The sequence below is a fragment of the Amphiura filiformis genome, chromosome 14 (genome assembly GCF_039555335.1).
Source record: "Amphiura filiformis chromosome 14, Afil_fr2py, whole genome shotgun sequence".
Classification (NCBI taxonomy): Eukaryota; Metazoa; Echinodermata; class Ophiuroidea; order Amphilepidida; family Amphiuridae; genus Amphiura; species Amphiura filiformis.
Window position 1 is genome coordinate 54,571,558 of NC_092641.1, and position 23,237 is coordinate 54,594,794.

Below are 23,237 nucleotides of genomic sequence, written 5' to 3' on the forward strand. Positions count from 1 at the left end.
GCTGGGAAATACTCCTTTAAATAAATTTGTATTCAGAGTGAACTTATAAGGTATTTTGTAATTTGAATATAGAACAGGTTTTAAAACTGGGTGTAATTTTGATTTTAAAGGAAAAATGCACAGTCATGAGTTTTGCTCCCCAGCGATTATGTAAAATTACAAAATATGGGTGAAAATAGAGCTTCAAATTATGTAAACATTTGAATATGAAGCCTTGTGTGCATATAAAGTGATTTGTGTAGCTTTCAAATAATGTTTTGGAAGTGTTGTACATAATGTGAGTTTTATATTTAGATATGATAGCTTGTAATGCTAAGAAAAAAGTAAACAGTGCATAACATATTTGTGGATAACATCTAGAAATATCCAGTGGAAATTTGAACATTTAGAAAATAACAAATAAGGCTTACCCCTAGTGTCACTTTCATCATTTGACGGTGAAGAGCCCCCTGTTAAGGCAAAGAACGATCAAACGAATAATTCATAGGGCTAAAGGTTGATGTCAATGGCTTTGTGAATCTTACACCACCACATAATTTGTACACAATGTTTGTATCTTTTAATCATGCATTACATGATGGATTCTATTTTTACATAGGATTGTGGGGATAAAGGTTTTTCTGTATACCGACCCCGTATTACATTTGCGCACAGCCTAGAACCTCCGCGTACATCTCCCACGCATACTCCTATTCACTGTGAACCAATGACATCTACGTCCCCTTAATTATACACCTCAAGATCAACACCGAGCACCCTTTTTATAATGCTCTTAAATGCGTTTGTCTCCCTCTATAGTGGACGTTTGCCAGTAATATGTGTCCGGTGTTACTGAGCTTTTTTCACGATTATGTCCACGCTTTAATGTTAAAACATGCGCTTTTTGTCAGATACGTATAATACTCAGAAGAACACTATTTACATGACCGTACCTCTCACAATCATATTGATACTGGTTTTCATATTATCTGTTGTTGATGTACATGTCCATAAACCATCATCAGAGTCTTGTACATCTTTTACCGTGAGTCTCCATTGCATCCTATCCATATCTTCTTCTACTGTCAACCTTGAACTTTGCTATTGAGGATGAGGCAAAGAGAAATACGTCATTACCAGGATATTTATAAATCCGATTGTATAAATTCATGAAAGACTATACTCATTAGAAATTGCCATGTGTTCGAAACTACACCAACTACCCTACAAGATTCACTACACTACAAAATTCCTATTGGGCCGACTGTACAGGTACACCATCGCCATGATACCTGACTGGTGCACACATAGTACCACAGTACCAATGCTGCTACTGCATAGGACCTGTCCCACCAGCAGTGGTACACGATGGTGTACTTATGCAGCGACCCACTAGGAATCTAGGGTGTAACAATAAAATGTATACAAGAGTTATGGCACAAACGTTATATGCAATACAATCAGTAATATCTTGGCTAAAAGAAAACGTTTAGTTGGTTTCTTTACTAGTTTTGGTTTAAAAGTTATGTCCGATTAAATAAATAGTCCCGAAAACGTGTTGGGCCACTTTTGCCATGTTTGCGCATATCAAGTTTGAACCGCGTAGATATACTTATCGTGCATTAAACATCAAAGAACTGATATAAAAGAATAAGTGGTGTTTCTTCATATAATTAACATGAACTTAATAATAATAATGATACTTCTTTAACATCTATAAATGAAGTCGTGAAATTTCTTTCAAATTATATTATAAATAAAGTAATTTCTCATTTCCCTGAGTTATCATTGGTAAAACTGAGAACAGTTTTTGCATCCCTAAGTTCAAAACAATAAGATTTTGAAATTATGTTCAGCTGGGCTTCTAGCTGTTTTGGGGCGACCACTATTGGCAGTATTTCTGTTAACAAATTCTACATACTTCTCATAATTATATGTAATTGTATGCCTTGATAGAAGACATGACGTTGGAAAATGTGCTACCGAATGTCACAACCATAAAATGTATGCTCTTCCAACGTGAATTAGGGTTGAAGTTGTTGAGCTGCAGCCATGATTTCTAGTCAATGAGGTTGTTATGTCAGTGCTTAGTTGTGACTTTCGAAAACTCAAGGAGATATTCTAATATGTAATCATTTCTACTACTTCGAATAACCTATTGTTTAAAATTATCTATCATAAGAGCATCGTCCAACTGGTCCATGGTTCAACTCTATTCTGTCAGTTTTGTAACATTTAGACAAACGCCCAAGTGGTTTTAAGACTAGGTTACATAATTGGCCATATCTTCACTTGTATACCATCGACTTTATTGGAACAAAGCTTATCTGGTGGCTAAAGAAATTATCTTGATAGACATCAAACCAACAAATAAGCGACATACTTGTGTCAATCTATTTTCAATATTGTACACATTTTATTGTTACACCCTTATATACTTTACCTGGAATATGAACTTTGATTTTGAATTGTGCTTTTATATAGTAAACATATTTGACATGGATAACTTATCCTTTTCGCCCTGTACTTACCTTTACAACTTCGCCATTAATAGATACCACGTTTTTATGCTTATGCCACATAACGAATAAGAAAGGATCTGCTTGGATGAATAAGCTACACGTCATCGACACCGTGGCGCCGAATTCGATTTCAAATTGTTTGATTGGCGACTCTTGATGTCTTCCATAGGAAACCTTACCATGGCCGCTCGTTAATGTTATTTCGATTCCATCTGTTCAACAAAAATAATCCAAAAAATTCCAAGACTAGTCTGGACGGAGTCTGCATAGACCGCACGGGCTAAATATTAATTGGAGTGTGTCGGGAGATGATGTAAAATAATTGTTTGATAGATAATGTGCTTTCCATATGTTTACAGTATGTTGCTCATAATGTAGTGAAGTTGCCTAAAATGGCGGGTTTAGGGAGGCTGAATTTGAGCTTTGTGGGGGACATAATTTCGGACTTTATGCAACATGGTTCTGTTATTATCAATTTATAGGGGTTTGAGGTGATATTTCTTAATCTTCGTCAGTAACTGGCATTAATCAGAGCTGAAATACACTTATGTACCAGGTTTTTGAACAGGGGAGGAGCTTAAAAATATGGCTCTTAAAACCTGTACGTACTCAGAAAGTTTGAATGGCCCCCTGGGGTCAAATGTTATAAACGTACGGTACAAAAACAACTGTGCGGATTCCTGGTTGTCCAATGAACTCACACTGTTTCTTGGTGTACAGTAAGTTTATAACATTTGGCCCCAGGGATCATTCAAACTTTCTGAGTGCGTACCAGTTTTAAGAGCCATATTTTTTAAAGCTCCTCCCACTTTCAAAATTGGTAGATCAAAGGTGCATTTCAGTTCTGACGAACACTTATTGGTATTCAAGTTCAGTAAAATCGCCTCAAACCTCAATAAATTGATAATATCAGAATAATGTTGCTCAAATTCAGAAATTTTACCCCACAAAATCAAATTCAGTCTCCTTAAATCCGCCATTTTAGGCTAATTCACTTCATTATGAGCGCCATAATGGAAACTAATGGAAAGCATATTTTCTGTCAAACAATTATTTTACACCATCTCCCGACACACCCCAATTAATATTTAGCCCGTGCCGTTTATGCAGACCTCTACCAGACCAGTCTTGGAATTTTGAGAAAAAGTATTCCATATTAAATGTCAAGTCTGTATTAAGCTTGTTAAACACATATTTGAGCTAGAGTAGTACATTTTATACTCTTTTATTTGGCAATACATGTCAGGCTTAGAAATTGGATTAGAATTTCATTCATCTTTCCATACTGCAGTTACTGTCCGTTTTCCTATACACAATACACAGTGCTCTTTCCCATTGACGCGTGACCTTTACAAATAGCCCTACGTTAACAGTATGGGGATATGACTAGTTAACGTCGCTGTGTGAAAAATAACCGGCCAATATTAAAAGTACTCTTCTAAAGTTCTAGAAAATATAGTTTTTTAACATGTCCTAAATTTTTAGCTAATTTAAATGTTTGGAAATATTCGTACTTTGGTGTTTTAGTTAATGTTATAGGTAATAGTACATTGCCTAGTTAACGTCGCTGTGTGAAAAATAACCGGCCAATATTAAAAGTACTCTTCTAAAATTCTAGACAATATAGTTTTGTAACATGTCCTAAATTTTTAGCTAATTTAGGTGTTTGGAGAGGGTCGTACTTTTGTGTTTTAGGAAGGACATGTAAACGACAGATAACACCAAAAATATGAAGAAATTATTTCCAAACCGTGTTAAGTCAAAAATCATTATGTTGCTCATTTTCAAGAATGCTGGTTTACAAAAAGCACGCCATTGTCTGATTTCGTGAACAAAGCCACACATAACATTGTTTCCTTTCGTTTCCTTTATAATCGGTTACCCAACTGAAGCTATGAATACCAGCTTTATTACGATATCGCACATGAAAACAGTCACTTGTGCACAACCAGAGAAGATCCGATTTAATCAGTTGAGCTGTTTCAATGAGTGTTATCTTGGTTTAATAGCTTTTAATGGGGTTAAGTCCTGCAAAGGTCGAGATGAATTCTACTGTAGACATGACTGCATCATGCGATCATCCATCGATGCATGGTCGATCTTGATTATTCATGAAATATCAAATAATTGACATTATTGTTAATTGTTTTAACATTTAATCTTTGTATAATTATAACGTATTGTTCAATACAATTTTGCCATTAATTATGATTAATTAGTTGATAATGTATATGTAGGGGTTAAGAATAGGAATCGAAGCAATATCGACGGTCATTCCTCAAGTCCACGTTTTCAAGTGCCAAGCTTATAATTCGTTGCGGCTACGATATAGTGGCCAAAGCTTTGTGGTGGCCTTGAAAGTCAGTGGCGAAATTATGAAGGAGTGCTTTAAGGAATCGGATAGCGACGTTTACACAGTATTTTTTGTGGGCCTGGGAGCACATCAGACACACCAAATTGCATTCTGTATACGAAAAATGCCCATCTTATATCAAATAATTGATACAAATTTGATGGCAAATATAACAGTCCTCAAAGTAAACTTTTTATAAACTTAATGATATGTAAAGTGTATGCATCTGGGAGGGAAAGCGCCGACCACCATAATTTGAAAAATGTTGGCCTTTGGTATTGAAGATATACACCCTCCAAAAATGCATACCTGTTTCCAATGGATCAGCTGATGGCGCAGGAGTAGATTCAGGTGCAACTGAGAAAAATATGAGAATTCGTAACATGTTGTTGATAAAAAAAATTATAACGATAGTATGAATATACAAAATTATCGAAACGTTTCAATGTATATGCATAATTATTGTTTTTAAAAGTTTATAAACATTTTACAAAGATAGATGGCGATGATGGTTACGATGATGCTGATGGTGATGACGATTTAGCATTCTCTACAATGAGCAGAAGGACAACAACTGGATGTAAATTGATAATTTACTCAATAACACCCCACTTACATTGTGAAGCGTCAACTACCACAAGATCAACTAACGCCTTCCCGTAGCCAAACAACTCGCACGAAAATGGATATTGGGTTTCCTTGGATACACCTTCCAGAGTAAGATTCCATTGTTTCATTGACTCATCGTCCGTTAGAGTAAGCTTGCCATACAATGGGTCTGATGAAATAAGCAGACGGGAACCACTGGGGCTTGTGTACAGTCTTGAATAAGGCTCTCGTCTCCATATCAGGTACGGCGAGAATGGCAAATAGCTGACGGTACAAGTCAGAGTGATTGTTTCACCTTCAGGGACCGTTAAGATGTCACCATTTTGGTAACCGCCACCGACGGTTTTCGTACCACGCCCGGATGTGAGTTCGATACGGACTCCGACTGTAGAAAAATGGTATGGATTCAATGCTTATTAAAATATTATAATTTTGTATGTTTGTATGTTTGTTATTCATATTTGAAACGTACCGACAAAAATCATAACTTGGCAAGTAAGTTTTCACTAAGAATCTGTCGCCAAACCGTTGCAAGCAACCTGCGCTTTATGTATGCCAGGGATTATTTATATATAGGTCTCATATTTTTCTTGAATATCATAAACATAATTTGATTCGATTTAGTCCACTCAGGCTAATGTCGGCAAATACGAAACTGAGGTATAGCCAGTAATAGGTTAGGGTTATAGTTAGACGATAAACATGTAAACATGTTGTAACTCTGCAACCAAATCAGTTATAAACATGGGATTTGGACTGATAGAAAGGGCATTTTTAACTTTATATAAACCTGGTAATAACTCAATTTTGATTTTTTTTTACTTTAGCCTGAGAGGACGGGATCAATTTTATTATACTTGTTTCACTGACTGAAAAGTACAGTAAAGTATACAGCTCTAATTAAGGATTATACTTTAAAAATATGAGCATAAATCTGCTGCAATTAACATTTACATGGTACTTTTGTTTTTATTAAAGTAAAAAACACGATCACTACGCAATTGCTGTTCTTTATTATGCTCGATATAATGTATTCTTCCCATGGTACAATAAAAAGAGCTATCGGGGCACCGGTAGCGTTATAGGACCAACATGAATGTAGTGCCTTACACGGTATCTACATTTGGGAGGTTAATATTTCGAATCAGTATGCCCTTAAGGGATCGGACGTTTGCACAGGATTGTTTGTGTGACATGAGATTGTGGGGCAGGATTTGCTATACGCTGGCGAAGTTATGTAATAATCGGATTAACCAGCTACAAGACATTTGTAAGACCCATCCTTGAGTATTCGGCTACTGCACGGGATCCTCATACACAACGAAACACCAACAAGTTGGAACAGGTACAGCGTAGCTCAGCAAGATATGTCACAGGAATATACGACAGAACTGCTAGTGTAACAGCAATGATGGAACAACTTCAGTGGCACTCACTTGCCTGTCGCCGCCGACTGAGCAGACTCCAGATGATGTACCGAATCAGGTTTGGCCTCATTGACATCGAGTGGTCCAATTATCTTACTCCATCAATATCCAGAACCAGAGGTCATTCATCTCGTTTTCTGTGCCAACACTGCAACTTAACTGCCTATTCCAACTCCTTCTTCCCAAGAACAACAAGGGACTGGAACAGCTTGGAGAGTGATCCTGCAGCTTTCTCAACCCTCAACGCTTTCAAATCTGCGCTGAGGGCCCCACAACTGTAGCATCTTACAGTCAGCTTTTTACTCGCACATGTACATATTGCACCTGATATTTTTGCACTGTTGCTTCACGGATGAGCCACCAACGCAGTGTGATTATCCATATCTATATGTGGTCTGCACTTTAACGGAAGGAAGGAAAGGAAGGAATAGGTGAAAACAATTGTTGAATACACCGCGCTGCACTGGTACGTTCACGCGGTACCTGTGTACCATATCATGCTGATCACTCGCACCTGCTGTAAGATACTAATATTTTATTTGAAAATACTAATATTGTAATCTATGATTGCAGACATACACAGGTGATGAGTGCAACCTGCTTGTAGTGCAGCGCGATATATTCAAAATTGTTTTCACCTATTGCTATGGTAGTTAATCCGATTAATTAGGTCACGTCGCCAGCGTATAGCAATAAGCCGAGCAGATATTGCGTTGTTACGTTGTTACTGGTACCTACCTGTTGCCTCCAGATTGACCCGCCCTATATCCCCTCCACTTGTTCGACAAGAATACATCCCATCATTGAAGTCAGAGAATTCAAAGGATAGCGACCACTCCCATCCTGGTATGAGTTCTTCTTGCTCGTATGCGACACTGTTGGACACTTCTTGACCGTTTTCAGTCCATGTTACCGATTTACTCCAACTTGGTGCACGACAAAGAAGAGTTACGGTGCCGACATTTAAATCAACTGTATAAGAAAAAGATAAAAAAAAGAACACATATGTAGAGCTTGTTTTTAAACCATGTTAAGTCCACAAACACATGTGTCTGATTTACCTGTGCGATATTGCAATGTATTGTGATGCTATAGGTATACTAATTTCAGTTGGATGCACCATTACAAAGCAAACAGTGGATGGATGCACAGTAAAAATACTGTGTGAGGCCTTTGTTTCCCAAATGAGAACAATAGTCTGCATATTGTTTAACAGCATTGTTGTGGTAAATAATGGCTTGTTGATGGTAGAACTCATTGTTGCTTATGTCAAACATTGGGTTGTGGACTTAACATGGTTTGGAAACAAGCTCTTCATATATTATTTTAAAGGAGTGTTTTGTGATCATAGCATCCTCTTTTTATGACATTTTCAATAATTATCCCCGAAAAAAACTTTTTATATGTTGTGAGAATTAAGACTCGTAACGCATACATAATATGTGACGTGTCATGTCAAAAGGAGACACTTTTGTGGCAGGTTATCAATTTTGAGGTTTTACATATCTTAAATATAGAGATATTTGGCTCCACAACGCCGTTTTCCCCAATGAAATCGGACATTCTTAAGCGAAGATATCGAGTTCGTAAGTTATGGTATTAAAAATTTGGAAATTGAGATATCAGCCTTTAAAAATATTATTGACAATGTTGAGAGTAGGAATTACCTTGAAAAATGTCTCAAAAATACAAGATGCCAGTTATATTCCGGTCTGAAACTATCAGACAATATTTTTAACGTTAATAACATCACAAATTCGCAACAAACCCAAATTGTGAAAAAATCACCGCGGGCAGATTTTTGGCTATTTCTCCATTTACGATCCTGCCCAAAAGTGTCTCCTTTTGACATGACACGTCACATATTACCTTTGAGTGTCCTGTTAGTTGGATTCACTGTTCTCACTACTCCTGTGGCTTCTTCTACAAGTCGGATTTCTACACCGGCTGCATTTATACAAAATACATAATGAATTGTCGTTTAATTATTAATATGATTAAAGAAAGAAAATAAACCATGTTGAAGGCTATAATAACTCTATTCGGTTATGACTTTATTTCAGGCACTTTAAAAATATTCGATCAACTGATTTCAAACAAAGAATATTTCTGTACTGGTTAATTCTATGCAGTTTAACACGAAAAATAAACAAACTTAAAAAGAGAACTTTTCAAAAGTGACAAAAATTTCCATTCACTTTCCCTCGAAGTACACAGATATTGAGCACAGTGGAGTGGACATTCATCTTACAGGCTGTAATGATGCCGTATCAAAGGCAGCGGAAATCGCCTTGAACAAGGAGATATTCAAAGTTGTCACTTTTAAAACTTTATATTTTAACATTCAAATGCGTATGGCTTAGTGGAATAAAGTTGCATCGTGCCGAATAAAATATTCCATCTATCGTCCACATTATTTTGCAATTTAGTTTCAGTGTCTTTAAAGAAATTGCTTTTCTTCTTTTCTTTTAAGTGCACAGTACAGAAAACAGCATATTAGTTAACTTACAATTCGGTGGTTCCGTCACAAGTAAGGTTATAGCAGCTTTCCCGTACGAAGGACCCAGTAGACATGTGTAAACACCCTCGTCTTCCTTTACAACGTCATTCAACATTAGAGTCCATCTTCTATTCTGTCTATCTTCACCAAAGTTTAGTCTCCCGTAACCTAAATCTCCCTGATTCAAATTCCTCCCAGATAAACTACTAAACAGTTTCTTGCCGTTTCGTTGCCATATAATAAGAGGTGATGATAACGGCAGATCTTCTATGGTGCATGTTAACGTTATGTCTTCCCTGCTGTGGACGGTGACTCTGTCAAGCTTGGCGTCTATTCCACGTGTAACATTACCTGCCCCTTCTGTTAGACTCATTACAACGCCAACTAAAGAGTATAGAAGAAAAATGAACATAAAGTGATAAAATTAAGCTTTTCTGTAAATTCCATAAGCCTTTGCGGATAAACCTGAGATATCTTCATTATTTTGACGTCACGTCGATGTTAGAAGTGGCTCCAGACCTTTGACCTCGGTTGACATTTGACTTCGGTTGATCATTGAAATGGAAAACTGGCTCTCCAAAAGGCAAATGGACTGCCTATTTTGGATTTTGTGTCTCTGGACTCCCAAGAGCACTCCCCAATGCCACTGAGTTTGTTTTGTATTTTGGTTGTTTTAGTATTTTTAAGGTCAATACGAACATGACTATACACATATGATTTCAAATTGAGCAGCGTTAATTGAAATTCATAACTCATAATAATATTAATAAGTTGAAAATAATTGTACCTACTTTTTACTTCTAGTCGTATCAACCCATCACCGTTCTCGCTGACACACCTATAATCACCGTAACTCGAACTTTCCACATTAAATGTGAAATCAAATTCACGCCCAGGAATTCTTTCATTTATATTGTGGAATGCAGGAAGCAGGTAGTTATTGTCTTTATACCACTTTGGGGGACCATTAACGGGAGTTTGGCCATAAACTCTGCACGTGATGGTGATGACTCCGGCATCCAATGGAACTGAAATAAAAGGGATTTCTTTAATATAGACATACCGTAAAGATTCGCCTTATGGCGCATAATGGGCTTCCAAGACTGCAAGTTTAGGCCCCGAGGTTTAGGCAGAAACTAAAAGTGCCCTCCCGTAAGAATCCCAGCAGCTTTATCAACGTATTTGTACGTAAACTGTACCCTTAGGCAAATGAGCCTATGTGCCCTATTAGGCGAATTTTTAGGGGTATTTGAATGTAATGATTCGACGTCATCCAACAACGTATAATTACATTACATCAAGTGAACACTGGTGCAGCTTCTCCGTTTATCCCGAAGCCTGATCCATTTTAATTGAAATGGATCTAAAAAAGATCTGTTGGTAGCATATTGCATTTCAATATAAAAGCATAATAATTTACAATATACTGCAGACAATACCAACAATGTTATCATACTTGCTTACAGATGCTAAACGATACATAATAAATTATAAGGTTTTTAAATCTGGTTTTGAAAATATTGAATGTATTGTCTGCCATAGACACGGCTGTATTATTTTGGCTTGTGCAAAACAACAGAGTGCGTCCTGAATGTAAACATGTGACGTCATAGGTCAACTCATCTATTCTCGATAATGCCTGAAAATTATATTTTGTGATAATATATTTAAATAAACTTGATCCCCATTGTAAGAAAATGAAATAATACATGTAAAACGCAGATAAAAGATTGATTTGAAGTTGTCCTGTTTTTGCTGTCTAGAAACAATGCTGTGTCATAGGTCAATTCCTTTGCTTACATACTTTTTCCGAAAGCTTTAAGGGATCTAGAATGAGCGTTTATGGCGTTTCGACAGTATTTTTTGTGGGACATGAGAGCACCTCAGACGTATCGAATTGCATTCTGAATACGAAGAATGTCTTTCTGATATCAAATAATTTTCATTTTTGAAATTCACGATATAATACAAATTTTATGACAAATTATAAAAATTTGATATTTTTCACATTTTTGATATATAACAGTCCTCGAAATAAATTTTATAAATCTAATGATATATTCTTAAAGTGTATGTAGCTGGGAGGAAGTGAAGTGTATGGAAGTGAAGCATGGTCAATAACAACTGACATTAAAAGAAGATTGGAGAGCTGCAAGATGTGGTTCCTTAGAAGAATGATGAAGATCCCGTGGACTGATAAAGTGTCTAATGACGATGTCCTAAGAAGAGCAAATGTGAACAGGAAGCTGTTACGTGAAATCAGAGTTAAGCAGCTCAAATTCCTTGGTCATATCCTCAGAAAGGATGGTTTCGAGAACCTAGTATTGACAGGAAGAATAGAAGGAACAAGGAGCAGAGGCAGGAAGAGAGTGATGTGGTTATCAAATCTGAAAGACTGGCTAAAAGAAAGGGGAGCTGAACATAAAGCGACAGAGCTTCTGGAGATGGCTTATAACAGAGAATTGTGGCATGACATGATCGCCAACGTCTTAGGATATGGCATCTAGAGAGAGAGAGAGAGAGAGCTGGGAGGAAAAGCCGACGATCAATTGAAAATGTTGACGTTTTATATTGAAGATATGGATTTTTTCCCCAAAAAGACCTATTTTTTTTGGTGTTTTGGGGAAAAAATCCATATCTTCGATACGAAAGGTCAAAATTTTCAATTGATCGTCGGCTTTTCATTCCACCTACTTACACTTTAAGTATAAATCATCAGATTTATAAAGTTTACTTCAAGTACTGTTAAATATCAAAAATATAAATTTTTAATGATTTGCCATAAAATGTGTATTACATTGCGAATTTCAAAAATCAAAATTATTTGATATCAGAAGGCCATTCTTCGTATTCAGAATGCAATTCGATATGTCTGATGTGCTCTAATATCCCACAATAAATACTGTCCAAACGTTCATATCCCATCCCTTAATAGTCAAACATGACAATAAAGTAATCTACAAGGATTTAAGACATCTTACCTCTCAATGTGTTTGTTGGGTTCGAGTAGTTACCAACGCCAGATGTCATATTTATTTCTACAGCGGCTGCAAAGATAAATAAATAAATAAATAAATAAATAAATAAATAAATAAATAAATAAATAAATAAATAAATAAATAAATAAATAAATAAATAAATAAATAAATAAATAAATAAAAGGTTTGCATTTTGAATTAATATGTTACTTTACAAATATTAGTAGGAAATCGATATCCGTCAATTCAAGGACTATTCATACGCCTACGCTAAATACCGTAGAATTCCACCAACAAGCATATAATCCTACTCTTTTAGAAACTTTATACTGCAAACTATTTTGTCCATGCATCATGTGTACTTGCCTATCAAGTCGTAAGCTATTGACAACTGGACCGTCGCTCTTCCTTCAGCAGCATCTGCCACATGTGGTACAACACAAGAATAATTCCCTTGATCAGAATATGTAATATTCTTAATCGTCATACTCCATTCTCGAGCCCATAAATCTTGAGGTAGGGGCTAAAAGTTAGCCTTCCGTAACTCGAGTCAGTTCTTGGAAGTATTTCTGGACCGGTATAACTACTGTAGAGCAGAGTAGATGGCTCTCGCTTCCATTGGACAACGTAATTTGTGGAGTAGTATCCTAATGTGCACGATAAAGTTATCGTTTCACCCGGTAACACTTTCAAGTGATAGTTTCTTGGATCCCGCTCGGTTGAGATGTCCCCTCGGCCTTTTGTCAGATCCACGAATACATCAACTGATAGGAAAGAAATGATAGGGTAAAATACTGTCAACGATTTAAACACGTTGTCGATAATGTTAAAGTTAATTTTTTTTATTACTTCCGTGGTCCGGGTAGAAACTATAAGGTCGCCTACTACGCGCCGCGCCGACGACCAATGGGTCAACCGGCTTGTTGTCAAGTGCGTTGATCAGCCAATCAGCATGGATTGTTTATTTCTTCTGTGTGTACTCTCGTTTACGCTTAGCGCACAGCTTGGACCACGGAAGTAATAAAAAATTTACTTAAGTATATGGTATTCAAGGAACATGTCGGCATACGAACCTTATGGGCTATTCCTGTTGAACTCCATACACCCCCTATGGAAGACATGGCCTTAATCTCTAACTCAGATGGTGTACATTTCAAATGGAGTCACCCATTCAGGTAAGCCAATTTAAAAGTCACACTTCCTGTATTGTGTAGACGATTAAGGGGTACTACACCCTGGCCAATTTTGTGCCTATTTTTGCATTTTTCTCAAAAATTATAGCGCATTGGTGACAAGTATTAAAGATATGTATATTATAGGGGCAAGGACTACAACTACTGTACTGAAAATTCAGCAACTCAAGACAAGTACCCAGCAAACACAAAAACGTTTTAAAACGTTTTAAATAAGTTATATTTTGGCTTTTGGTTTAGGTAAAAACGTTTTAATAACATTAAAATGTCGGGTTATTTAAAGGACATGATAACGTTTTAAAACGTTTTGTATGAAAACACACTACAACAATATTTTTAAATGTTTTCAAAAAATGTAATAGTAAACTATTTTTGCAAACATTTTTGCCAAATATTGTGTCAATACTTAAATAACAGTATGTTAAAATATTTGAACCCAGCAAACACAGAAATGTTCTTCAAATGTTTTTTTCAAAACATTTAAATGTCGGGTTATATAAAGGTCATGAAAACGTTTTTAAAACGTTATTGAAAATATTTTGGGCAAACATTTTTCGCAAAATATTTTTTCAACCCCAAAATAACATTCTGTTTATAATGTTTTGTATCAAGTTTTCAAGAATGTTTTTGGAATGTTATTAAAACGTTTTTATATCCTTTATATAACCCGACATTTAAACGTTTTCTGTAAAACATTTCGTCGCCAGAGTGCTACACTATCGTAAGTGACATTTTTGGCCAAACTGAGATTTTGACGAATATAAAAACGCACATTTTAAACCAGGTTTTAAGTTTCAAAATTGCTTTATTATTTTTTAATTAATAAAGTAAAATATCGTAAGTGCAATGCAATTTTAATTAATGCATGCAAGACTATCGTATGTGCCACTTACGATAGTCTTGCACGCAAATTGTGTTTTTCATTTACGGCAAGACCATCGTATGTGCCACATACGCTACTTTATTGGGCCTAAACAACAAAATCACGGAATGCTACACCATCGTAAGTGCAAAACAGTCTCTAACACATCACTGGCTGTGACGCTGACTGATGTATGCGTTGTCATCATGCTGGCTAAGTTCATTGCTCCCAAGACTGGTAATAGAGACAATAAATCCGGTGTTTTTAGTTTTAGATTCAGTAATAAATCTTGAGAGATAACATTACGGCAAAAGGTATCTTGCTATTGTAAATATTATGTGCCAAAATAAATTAACACTTGTTAAGAAACATAAAATGACAAAATATTGGATATTTGAGCCGATATTACACATATCCTAATTTAGCAATGAATGCTACACTATCGTATGTGGCACATACGATAGTGTTGCACTCTACACTTATTTCTATTTGAGTGCAACGCTATCGTATGTGGCACATACGATAGTGTTGCACTCTACACTCATTTCAATTTGAGTGTAACACTATCGTATGTGGCACTTACGACATCTAAATCAGTAAATAATTCATCGATTTATTATCTTTAACACCATTTATATAGTTCATATTATTAAAATCAAATTGCTTTACATTCTCATGTCATTTTATGGCTACTTGGAAACAAACGGCTACGCTAAACACAAAAATGCTCCTCCTGTAAAACTGTCCAAACTGCACTTACGATAGTGTAGCACTCTGCCGACGATTTTTGTTTGCTGAGCAGTAAATTATCAAAACATGTTTTTAAGGTTATGAAAACGTTTTATACTCTTAATATACCCTTTTATAACCCGACATTTAAACGTTTTCTGACAACCTTTTATAACCTTTTGCGAATGATGTCGAAAACGTTTTGTGTTTGCTGGGTAGTTATTGATTTATTGATCAAATATTGGGTTTCCCTCATTTTTGACTGTAACCCCACAACTGCTGTCTGTGTTAAAATAAAATTTCCAGTGCAGTAGTTGTAGTCCTTGCCCCTATAATATGAGGAATATCTTACCTCACTCCTTTGTATTATGACTACTGATGGCGACTATACCGACACTTACGGTGCAAAGCTGCTTTTTAGGCTTTGTCGCTATCTGAGACGAATATTCGTCTCAGGTCGCTATTATTGCCCGGGTATTATTGCACAACGAATCGTGTAAAGCGCTTCACTTTATCTAAGATAAGGGCGGTTTATCGTAATACTTCATTCGGCAGTATGCACGACGATATAGTGTTCTGTTTTCTTACCCATAATGTCCACGATGATTTCCGCAGCATTATCAGCTGACCGGCACGCATACGTCCCTTGATTCCTGTCTCCGATCTCCATAGTGAGCTGCCATTCTACGCCTTTGACCGTCTCTTCTACACGATGTTCTGCTATTATGGATTCCAGTGATAGGTTATTCATTGTCCAGTAAGCGTATTCCACGGGAGAGCTGAATTTACACGCCAGTGTTATAGAGCCAACGTTCCTGTTAACTATTATAAACAAAAAACGTTTTAAGGGGATATCCTCTCGATGCCCGGTGGGATGGGTACAGAAATAGATTGTTGGTTTTTTGACAAGAAAATATGTGTATTTATGATGTGCACTACGGAAAAAGAAACAGACAAATAACTAGCATAATTCGTATTTCAAGGGTTTGTATTTATCCGCCTAAAAATGTAGGAAAATTGGTCAACATAAAATCACTTCTAAAACAAAACAAAAAACAAACAAACAAAAAAATCCCAAAAAATAAAACCCCACAATTTATCCAAACCTGTGATCTAACAAAATTGATCATTCTAAACTATTAATTTGTAGACTTTCCTCTTTCATATGCACCATAAACATTGTACTATATGAGATTTACGCCAATACCCTCAATCTCTGATTTCAGCAGAAGTGTAAAAATATTAAAACTGTTTATAAATTGCTTAAAAGTGAAGGATAAGTCATTCATATTGTCATTTGGTAATTTTTGAAATGAAAACTTTTGCAAAAGACGAAGAAAACAGAAGTATTGACGAAATTGAAACAATACTTTAGCTTGTTTACATGGAAGACCAACAGACAGGCTCGTGAACAACAAACATCAACAACAAAAATACGATCCGCTATACTTACCAATAAGCGTATCTGGATCCAACTCTCCACCAGAAATAAGTGTACCGTTTCCTTTCGTCACATAAATATCAACACCGCCTACAAGCATTAGTAAATAAGTTTAAAATAATTAAGAAGGTTGAAATAAAAATTGCATCTTAAGATGTAAAAAGAAGAAGCTGAATTCTCAATCTCTTAGGCAATAGATCTCTCGATCGACCACCCATGCTTGGTCGATACTTAATATTATTTTATAAAATCAACTAATTGACATCAATTGTTAATTGTGATAACATATGAATCTTAATATTTATTGATATTGACCAATATAAATGTAGAATTAATTCTCATTAATTAGCTGTTAGTTTATTAATAACAAGCATTGAAGCAGCATCGACGGTCGATCCAAAGATCGAATAAATATGATTCTGGTGCCTAAAGAAAAAAACAACATTATTTATTATAACAAGATCTGTATAATGCTTATACAGAAGAGAAAGGGGGATACGCTTTGCAGGTTTAAACCCAGATAGACCCTTGTAACGAACATGGATGTGCTGAAACAGAACACCACTCTCGCACCAGATTGGATGTACATGTTTCGTGATCAGCCATGCTGGACACGAGAGTATGGTATTGTCTACGGTAGACTATGTATTGTTGGTCGAAGCAGCCAAAAAATATATATAAATCAATACATTATTGAAATATAACACTTCGAAGTTTTGCAAAAGTTCATTCTACAAATCACATACTTTGAAAACTTGCTTGATTTATTGTTGTAAATGAGTTATGTACGTTTTACAAAAGTGTGGTTGTTTCAGTGCTCTTTACAACATAACTCAAGAACCACAGGACCTACAAAAGTATATCTGTGATATTTGAATTCGTCTACACACTTGCTATGAAATGATCAATGCAATTTTTGCCAAACTCACTACCACATTTCACAAGATACTGAGAACTACCAAATCGTAACTATTTAAAATAGTTGCTATAACCTTAACTTGCTTTTCGAGATCGAAAATATAGATAAGCAGGTAAGACAGACTGATCATTGACCAACGATTCACGTAAAAAGGGTCTTTTTCACGATCAGGCACGTACGTATCATGAATAGGGTATCTAAAACAAGGTAATTTAAGAAAAGTGTATATACCATTGTATACCTTGCATAATATCAAATTTCAGTATTTTGGAACTTTTGAGACAAATGTAGCATGGAATAAGGATTAAAACTTTTGAATTTGTGTATTCCCCGTTGTTATGAAGGGTTTTATGGTCAAGAAAATGACCGATTTACATATTTTTAATACGGGTAAAAACAATATCAATACTTATTTGGAGTAGGAAATTGTACTTGTAATACTTGTTCAGGGGTTCATTTTCAGACCTCACAAATAATTATTTAAGGTGCTTTTTGAGACTTCATGGTCACGCATGATATCCCCCTTGTCAATGAACAGTCTGTCTTACTTGGTTATGTCTATATTTTCCATCTCGAAAAGCAAATTAACCGACAACGCCATACCCTCGTGTCCAGCATGACTGATCACAAAACATGTACATCCAATCTGGTGCGTGAGTGGTGTCCTGTTTCAGCACATCCATGTTAGTTACAGGGGTCTATCGGGGTGGCCACGGGAATAAACCTACCTTTCTTTTTGCAAACAGCCTCCGTTCCTGACCACGTGCTATCTGCCTGACATGTTCTGACAGCGCTTCCTTTCATGATGTAGCCTCTATTGCATCGAAAGGTGCTCACCTGACCGTAAAAGTTACCACCATCCTCCCATGGACCATCAAAGGATAACGGAGGGCACTGAACAACTTGATGTGAAGAAAATCAAAGGAAGAGCAAATTAGGAACGAACAGGCATCCATCGGACAGAAGGGATGTGATATGAATATTCTTAGTCATTCAGTAGTTAAAGGAAGGTGACCTGATATATTTGGAAAAACAAATTCTCTAAAACTTATGTATAACATAAAATGTCATCCCTTTCAAGCATTCATGCAAAAAGGACATGTAAATGTTTTTTTTGTAAATGTGACTAATTCCTAATGGAATTACCGACATTTATACAGCGTGATATTGGTAATCTACAGTCTTTTTATTAATGATAATCATCATGATCATTTCAACTGAAAGGCCATATTTTTCTCATAAACATATTGAAATTAGAAGTTCCAACTCAGTGTATTTCCGAAGATATCATCAAAAAACTGCCTAATTAGTCTCAGATGTGTTATACCATATTTGAGACCAATTCGACAGTTTTTGATGATTTCTTCGGAAATATACCGATTTGGAACGCCATGTTTATGAGAAAAATATGAGCTTTTATCTGAAACCAAAATCAGCAGTTTGATGAGGTAAAGTGGGGGATGAGATTGTCAATCAGGTTACACACCTTTAATAAATCTAATACTTGTATATACTTCCTTTTTGCAACTTTAATACGTTGCGTCTGGAACCACCACCAGACTTCATCAGGCAACTGATGCGGCATGCATCCGTTTCATATCTTTTGATTTGCGTTCGTTTCTGCGCATGATACTCACTTATACAATATGGTGTATCTCCTGTCCATTTTCCCGTTTTTTGACAAGTCCGTGTAACCGGTCCTTCTAAAGTATATCCATTATGACATGAATATCTTATTACGCTACCAAACATAAACGGTGAGTCTTCTACATGAATTTCACCATTATTGGGTGCCATTAGTCCTGGACATCCTATAGCTGCAAAAAAATAAAGTTCAAGATGTGAGATAATGACATGGTGATTGAGTTGTCATTGTTATTACGTTACACCCTTACACAATTTGTTCTATTTTACTTCCATTACAACATATTATACCAGCTGTACATGAATTTCACCATTATTGGGTACCATTAGTCCTGGGCATCCTATGGCTGAAAATAATAAAGTTCAAGATGTGAGATAACAACATGGTTATTGAGTCAGAAAATGTTTTCATTGTTATTACGTTACAATTCCTTACAAAATTTGTCTTTTTTTACTTCCATTACAAAGCAATGAACAACCAAGGGGACGCAGCATTCAACCTCGGTCACAGTTATGACCATTTGATCCAGAACAATTCTAGAAACACTACATCTTCTAGAAACACCACCAGTGTTGCTGGATCAAGTCATCACTCATGATTAAGAAACCAGACAAGTAGGTTTCGAAACGTCGAGTCTCCATAAAATGTGAGTACATTGTACATGGATATGTTTTATAGAACTTAGCTACAAATTGAACATTGAACTATCCAAATTAACCTCTTCCCGCTGTCAATATTTGACAAATAATTGCTTCAGACGATGCACTTGGTCACTTTCTGGAAAGCTGGACAGAACAAGGTCAGCTGATGTAACGGCCCCTTGCCGTGTGTAAAACTGATACATTATGCATCTCATGAATAATATAAAGGGCATTAATATAAAGGGACGAGGTGTCACATATCTTTCCTTTTCATCCAAAAATAGGAGGGTCATGAAATCATCAAGGGGCTTGGGACTATTCAAATTATCCGCGCGCATTCTTTCCAAAAAAACGACGGAAAAAAATACAATCAAAATTTTCTATCGCTCCACGTGCACTCTTATAATAATTTATAATAAAACGTATTTCTTGACCATTTGAGAATGCTTTTTGTGCGGGGGAAAGGGAAGTGTCATACTGATTTTCAAGCCACGATAGGAGGTTATAAAAATTAACTCAAGTCACCGACATATTCAAGACCTCTCTAACGCCCTTCCGAAAAAGGCAACCCCCTTAGCCAAAGTTCAGTCATTATGCTCGATGACTAAATTTAGCTTCAGAAACTGAACATTTCAATAGAAAAACTCATGTCGTGAAAAGTGCAATCGTAATCTTTGGCGATTACCGCACACAACATGGTATAAAACTTAATACCACACTGAATGCTTATAATAGTAGAACATATTTCACTAAACGGTAATTCTTTATCGAGTCAAAACATATTTTGATCCCTTAAATATTGTATAAAAATGACCTTTGTCCTACAGTTATACGGCTTAACTTTTTATATTATAAAGGAACCTTTTTGGATTATATTGATAAGAATATATTTGCTAATGGTAAGTTAAAAAGTACTGTGACTTAACCCCCTATAGAAATATAATTCAATAGTCGTCAGTTGAATGAAATTCGAACCAATAAATAACGAATCGTTTTCACATAACGTCAGTTCAACTACTGATTTTTTTTCACGGACTATTATACTGTTGTACCCGGTTATTCCGTATCCAGAATATTCTAAAAATCACCCAACACCTATATCGTTAAGCTTTTGCTCTGCGCATGTCGTGTTTGATTTCTTCGTTACAATAACAGACATGTAAAACAAATATTTTCGTAATAAATACCTATCATATTTTCTTTGTTTTTTTTTTACGTAAATAATTAACAAATAAACGAACTTATACTGGATATCTTTGAATTAAAAAAAACCTCTCAGCCACATTTGATGTGTTTGTAGGACATCAAAGTAATATTTCAAATTAGCCATTATCCTACGAAGGGGTGAGTGCACCAACCCCCTTAGAATTTTTCATCAGGTATAAAATAAATCGCGCGTGGTTTAATACGTCAAATGACTTAAGCTAATCGTAGATCCACCCTTTGCTCTCATTAAAAGTTTTACCTCAGCATGTACTGCTGTATGCTATACCGGGGGTAGATCTGGACCGACCATATACACAGTGGAGGCCATACAGGTCCTTAGCCAGCATAATTTCTTGGCATAGCTGATTTTCCAAATACAGACCTTTTCAATAGAAATCTTCATAAAAGTAGACCTTTATCCATCTATAATTGATTTTTGAATCCCTTTTTTTAAACAAATTTGACAGAAAGTTCACGATTTGGGGTATATTTATCATAAATTTTTACATTTGTTGGCTTTAAGAAGCCTGCCCATATTAACCAAAACAATATTGGTATGAAATTACATTCAGCAAGATAAAAATGTACATCAAAGTCTATTTGCAAGTCAAGAAAGTATAAGCCATACATTTCTTAAACGTCTCTTGAATTTTTGTGTTTGAAACATTCTCTACCATTTGTATGACTCACGTGACGCGTAAACTGTTTCTTTTTTCTGTTCTTTTTTTGTTTCATGTGGCTTGTGCAAGTGCCAATGTGAATTGAAAGTGACATGACGTTTGAACTGAATCTGTTCACGCACTCTTGAAGTTCACCGAAATGTATAATAAGCTTTTATGAGAAAACCATATTACAAGTATGTATCATTCCCACCACATGCAGGGACTTTCCTCGTTTATTAAATCAATTGACGTTTCTATGTTAATCATGTAAATAACCATTAGATACTACCGTTTATTTCTGAAGACTGATTAGGAAAATTTACCTCCCCCCCAATTAAAATGTAGTATTTCCCCGGGGAAGCACTCCCTATCTGAAATGGCAGGGATGTGCCTCGGCCATGTTAAAAGTAGGGGGCTTTCAGGTGAAATGTACAATTACAAAAATATGGGGTCATTCAGTACACAATCTGAATAAAAATGGGGTCATTCGGTATGACACTTTAAATAAAGGGGGCCATTGGGGTAACAAACTGTAAAATTGGGGTCATTGGGTACAATATTGCCCAAAAGGTGTCATTGAGTACACATAAATAAGTGCCAAAACTGCGAAAAAGAAACTTGGACACCTTGGGAACTTGAATCAATTACCGGTAACAATTGGATGATTTAATTTGAAAAATCCCATTATTTCTTGAGGAGAACACAAATAAATACCACTTAACTTTGGGAATAAAAAGGGTGTCATTGGGTAGCAGGAAATAGAAAAAAAGGGGGGGGGGTCATTGAATACCTGATTTGTTTTAAAGGGGGTCATTGGGTATTAGGTAGGACAAACACACAAAAAAGGGGGTCATTGTGTACAAGCCGGTTTGAAATAGGGGGTCTATCCATAGACACATGATGCATATCCGTTATGGAAGTGCCCCCAGAGTATTTCATGTACTGTGTACTGGCTTACTTGTAAACTTAGAAACACTGTTTGTTGGGTTTACTTAGAAGTTCGGCATAACATGTTGCCTCAACTCTTCCGATTATAACAACGAATTAAATTTTAAAAATAAGTAATGTTAAGGGGTGGGGTATGAACGTTTGGACAGTATTTATTGTGGGACATTAGAGCACATCAGACGTATCGAATTGCATTCTGAATACGAAGAATGTCCTTCTAAAATTGATTTTTTGATATTTAACAGTACTCGAAGTAAACTTTATATAAATCTGATGATTTATACTTAACGTGTATGTAGGTGGGATGAAAAGCCGACGATCAATTGAAAATTTTGACCTTTCGTATTGAAGATATGGATTTTTTCCCAAAACACCAAAAAAAAATTAGGTCTTTTTGGGAAAAATCCATATCTTCAATATGAAAGGTCAAAATGTTCAATTGATCGTCGGCTTTACCTCCCAGCTACATACACTTTAAGAATATATATCATTAGATTTATAAAATTTGCTTCGAGGACTGTTATATATCAAAAATTTGAAAAATATCAAATTTTTATAATTTGTCATAAAATTTGTATTATATCGTGATTTTCAAGAAATGTAAATTATTTGATATCAGAAAG

General features: G+C 35.8%; 2 protein-coding genes across 2 annotated transcripts in view; both read right to left on the reverse strand.

The window, feature by feature from the left end:
• The window catches only part of LOC140169504 (uncharacterized), a 37,397-nt gene extending 24,964 nt beyond the window's left edge, over window positions 1-12,433 (reverse strand). The window contains exons 1-10 of the mRNA XM_072192766.1: window positions 12,372-12,433; window positions 10,182-10,418; window positions 9,400-9,774; window positions 8,760-8,837; window positions 7,629-7,862; window positions 5,471-5,848; window positions 5,164-5,211; window positions 2,511-2,713; window positions 933-1,080; window positions 411-449 (exon numbers count right to left, since the gene is read on the reverse strand). Coding sequence (XP_072048867.1) covers window positions 411-449; window positions 933-1,080; window positions 2,511-2,713; window positions 5,164-5,211; window positions 5,471-5,848; window positions 7,629-7,862; window positions 8,760-8,837; window positions 9,400-9,774; window positions 10,182-10,418; window positions 12,372-12,420 — 1,789 coding nt within the window. The 5' untranslated portion in view covers window positions 12,421-12,433. The remainder of the gene's footprint in view (window positions 1-410; window positions 450-932; window positions 1,081-2,510; window positions 2,714-5,163; window positions 5,212-5,470; window positions 5,849-7,628; window positions 7,863-8,759; window positions 8,838-9,399; window positions 9,775-10,181; window positions 10,419-12,371) is intronic.
• Window positions 12,434-12,740: 307 nt separating this feature from the next.
• Window positions 12,741-19,309, reverse strand: LOC140169505 (uncharacterized). Its single transcript, XM_072192767.1, has 5 exons — window positions 19,150-19,309; window positions 18,241-18,414; window positions 16,606-16,683; window positions 15,741-15,974; window positions 12,741-13,132 (listed from the first exon to the last, which is right to left on the reverse strand). The coding sequence occupies exons 1-5, from the start codon at window positions 19,307-19,309 to the stop codon at window positions 12,852-12,854; spliced, it is 927 nt and encodes a 308-aa protein (XP_072048868.1). The 3' UTR covers window positions 12,741-12,851.
• Window positions 19,310-23,237: the final 3,928 nt, after the last annotated feature.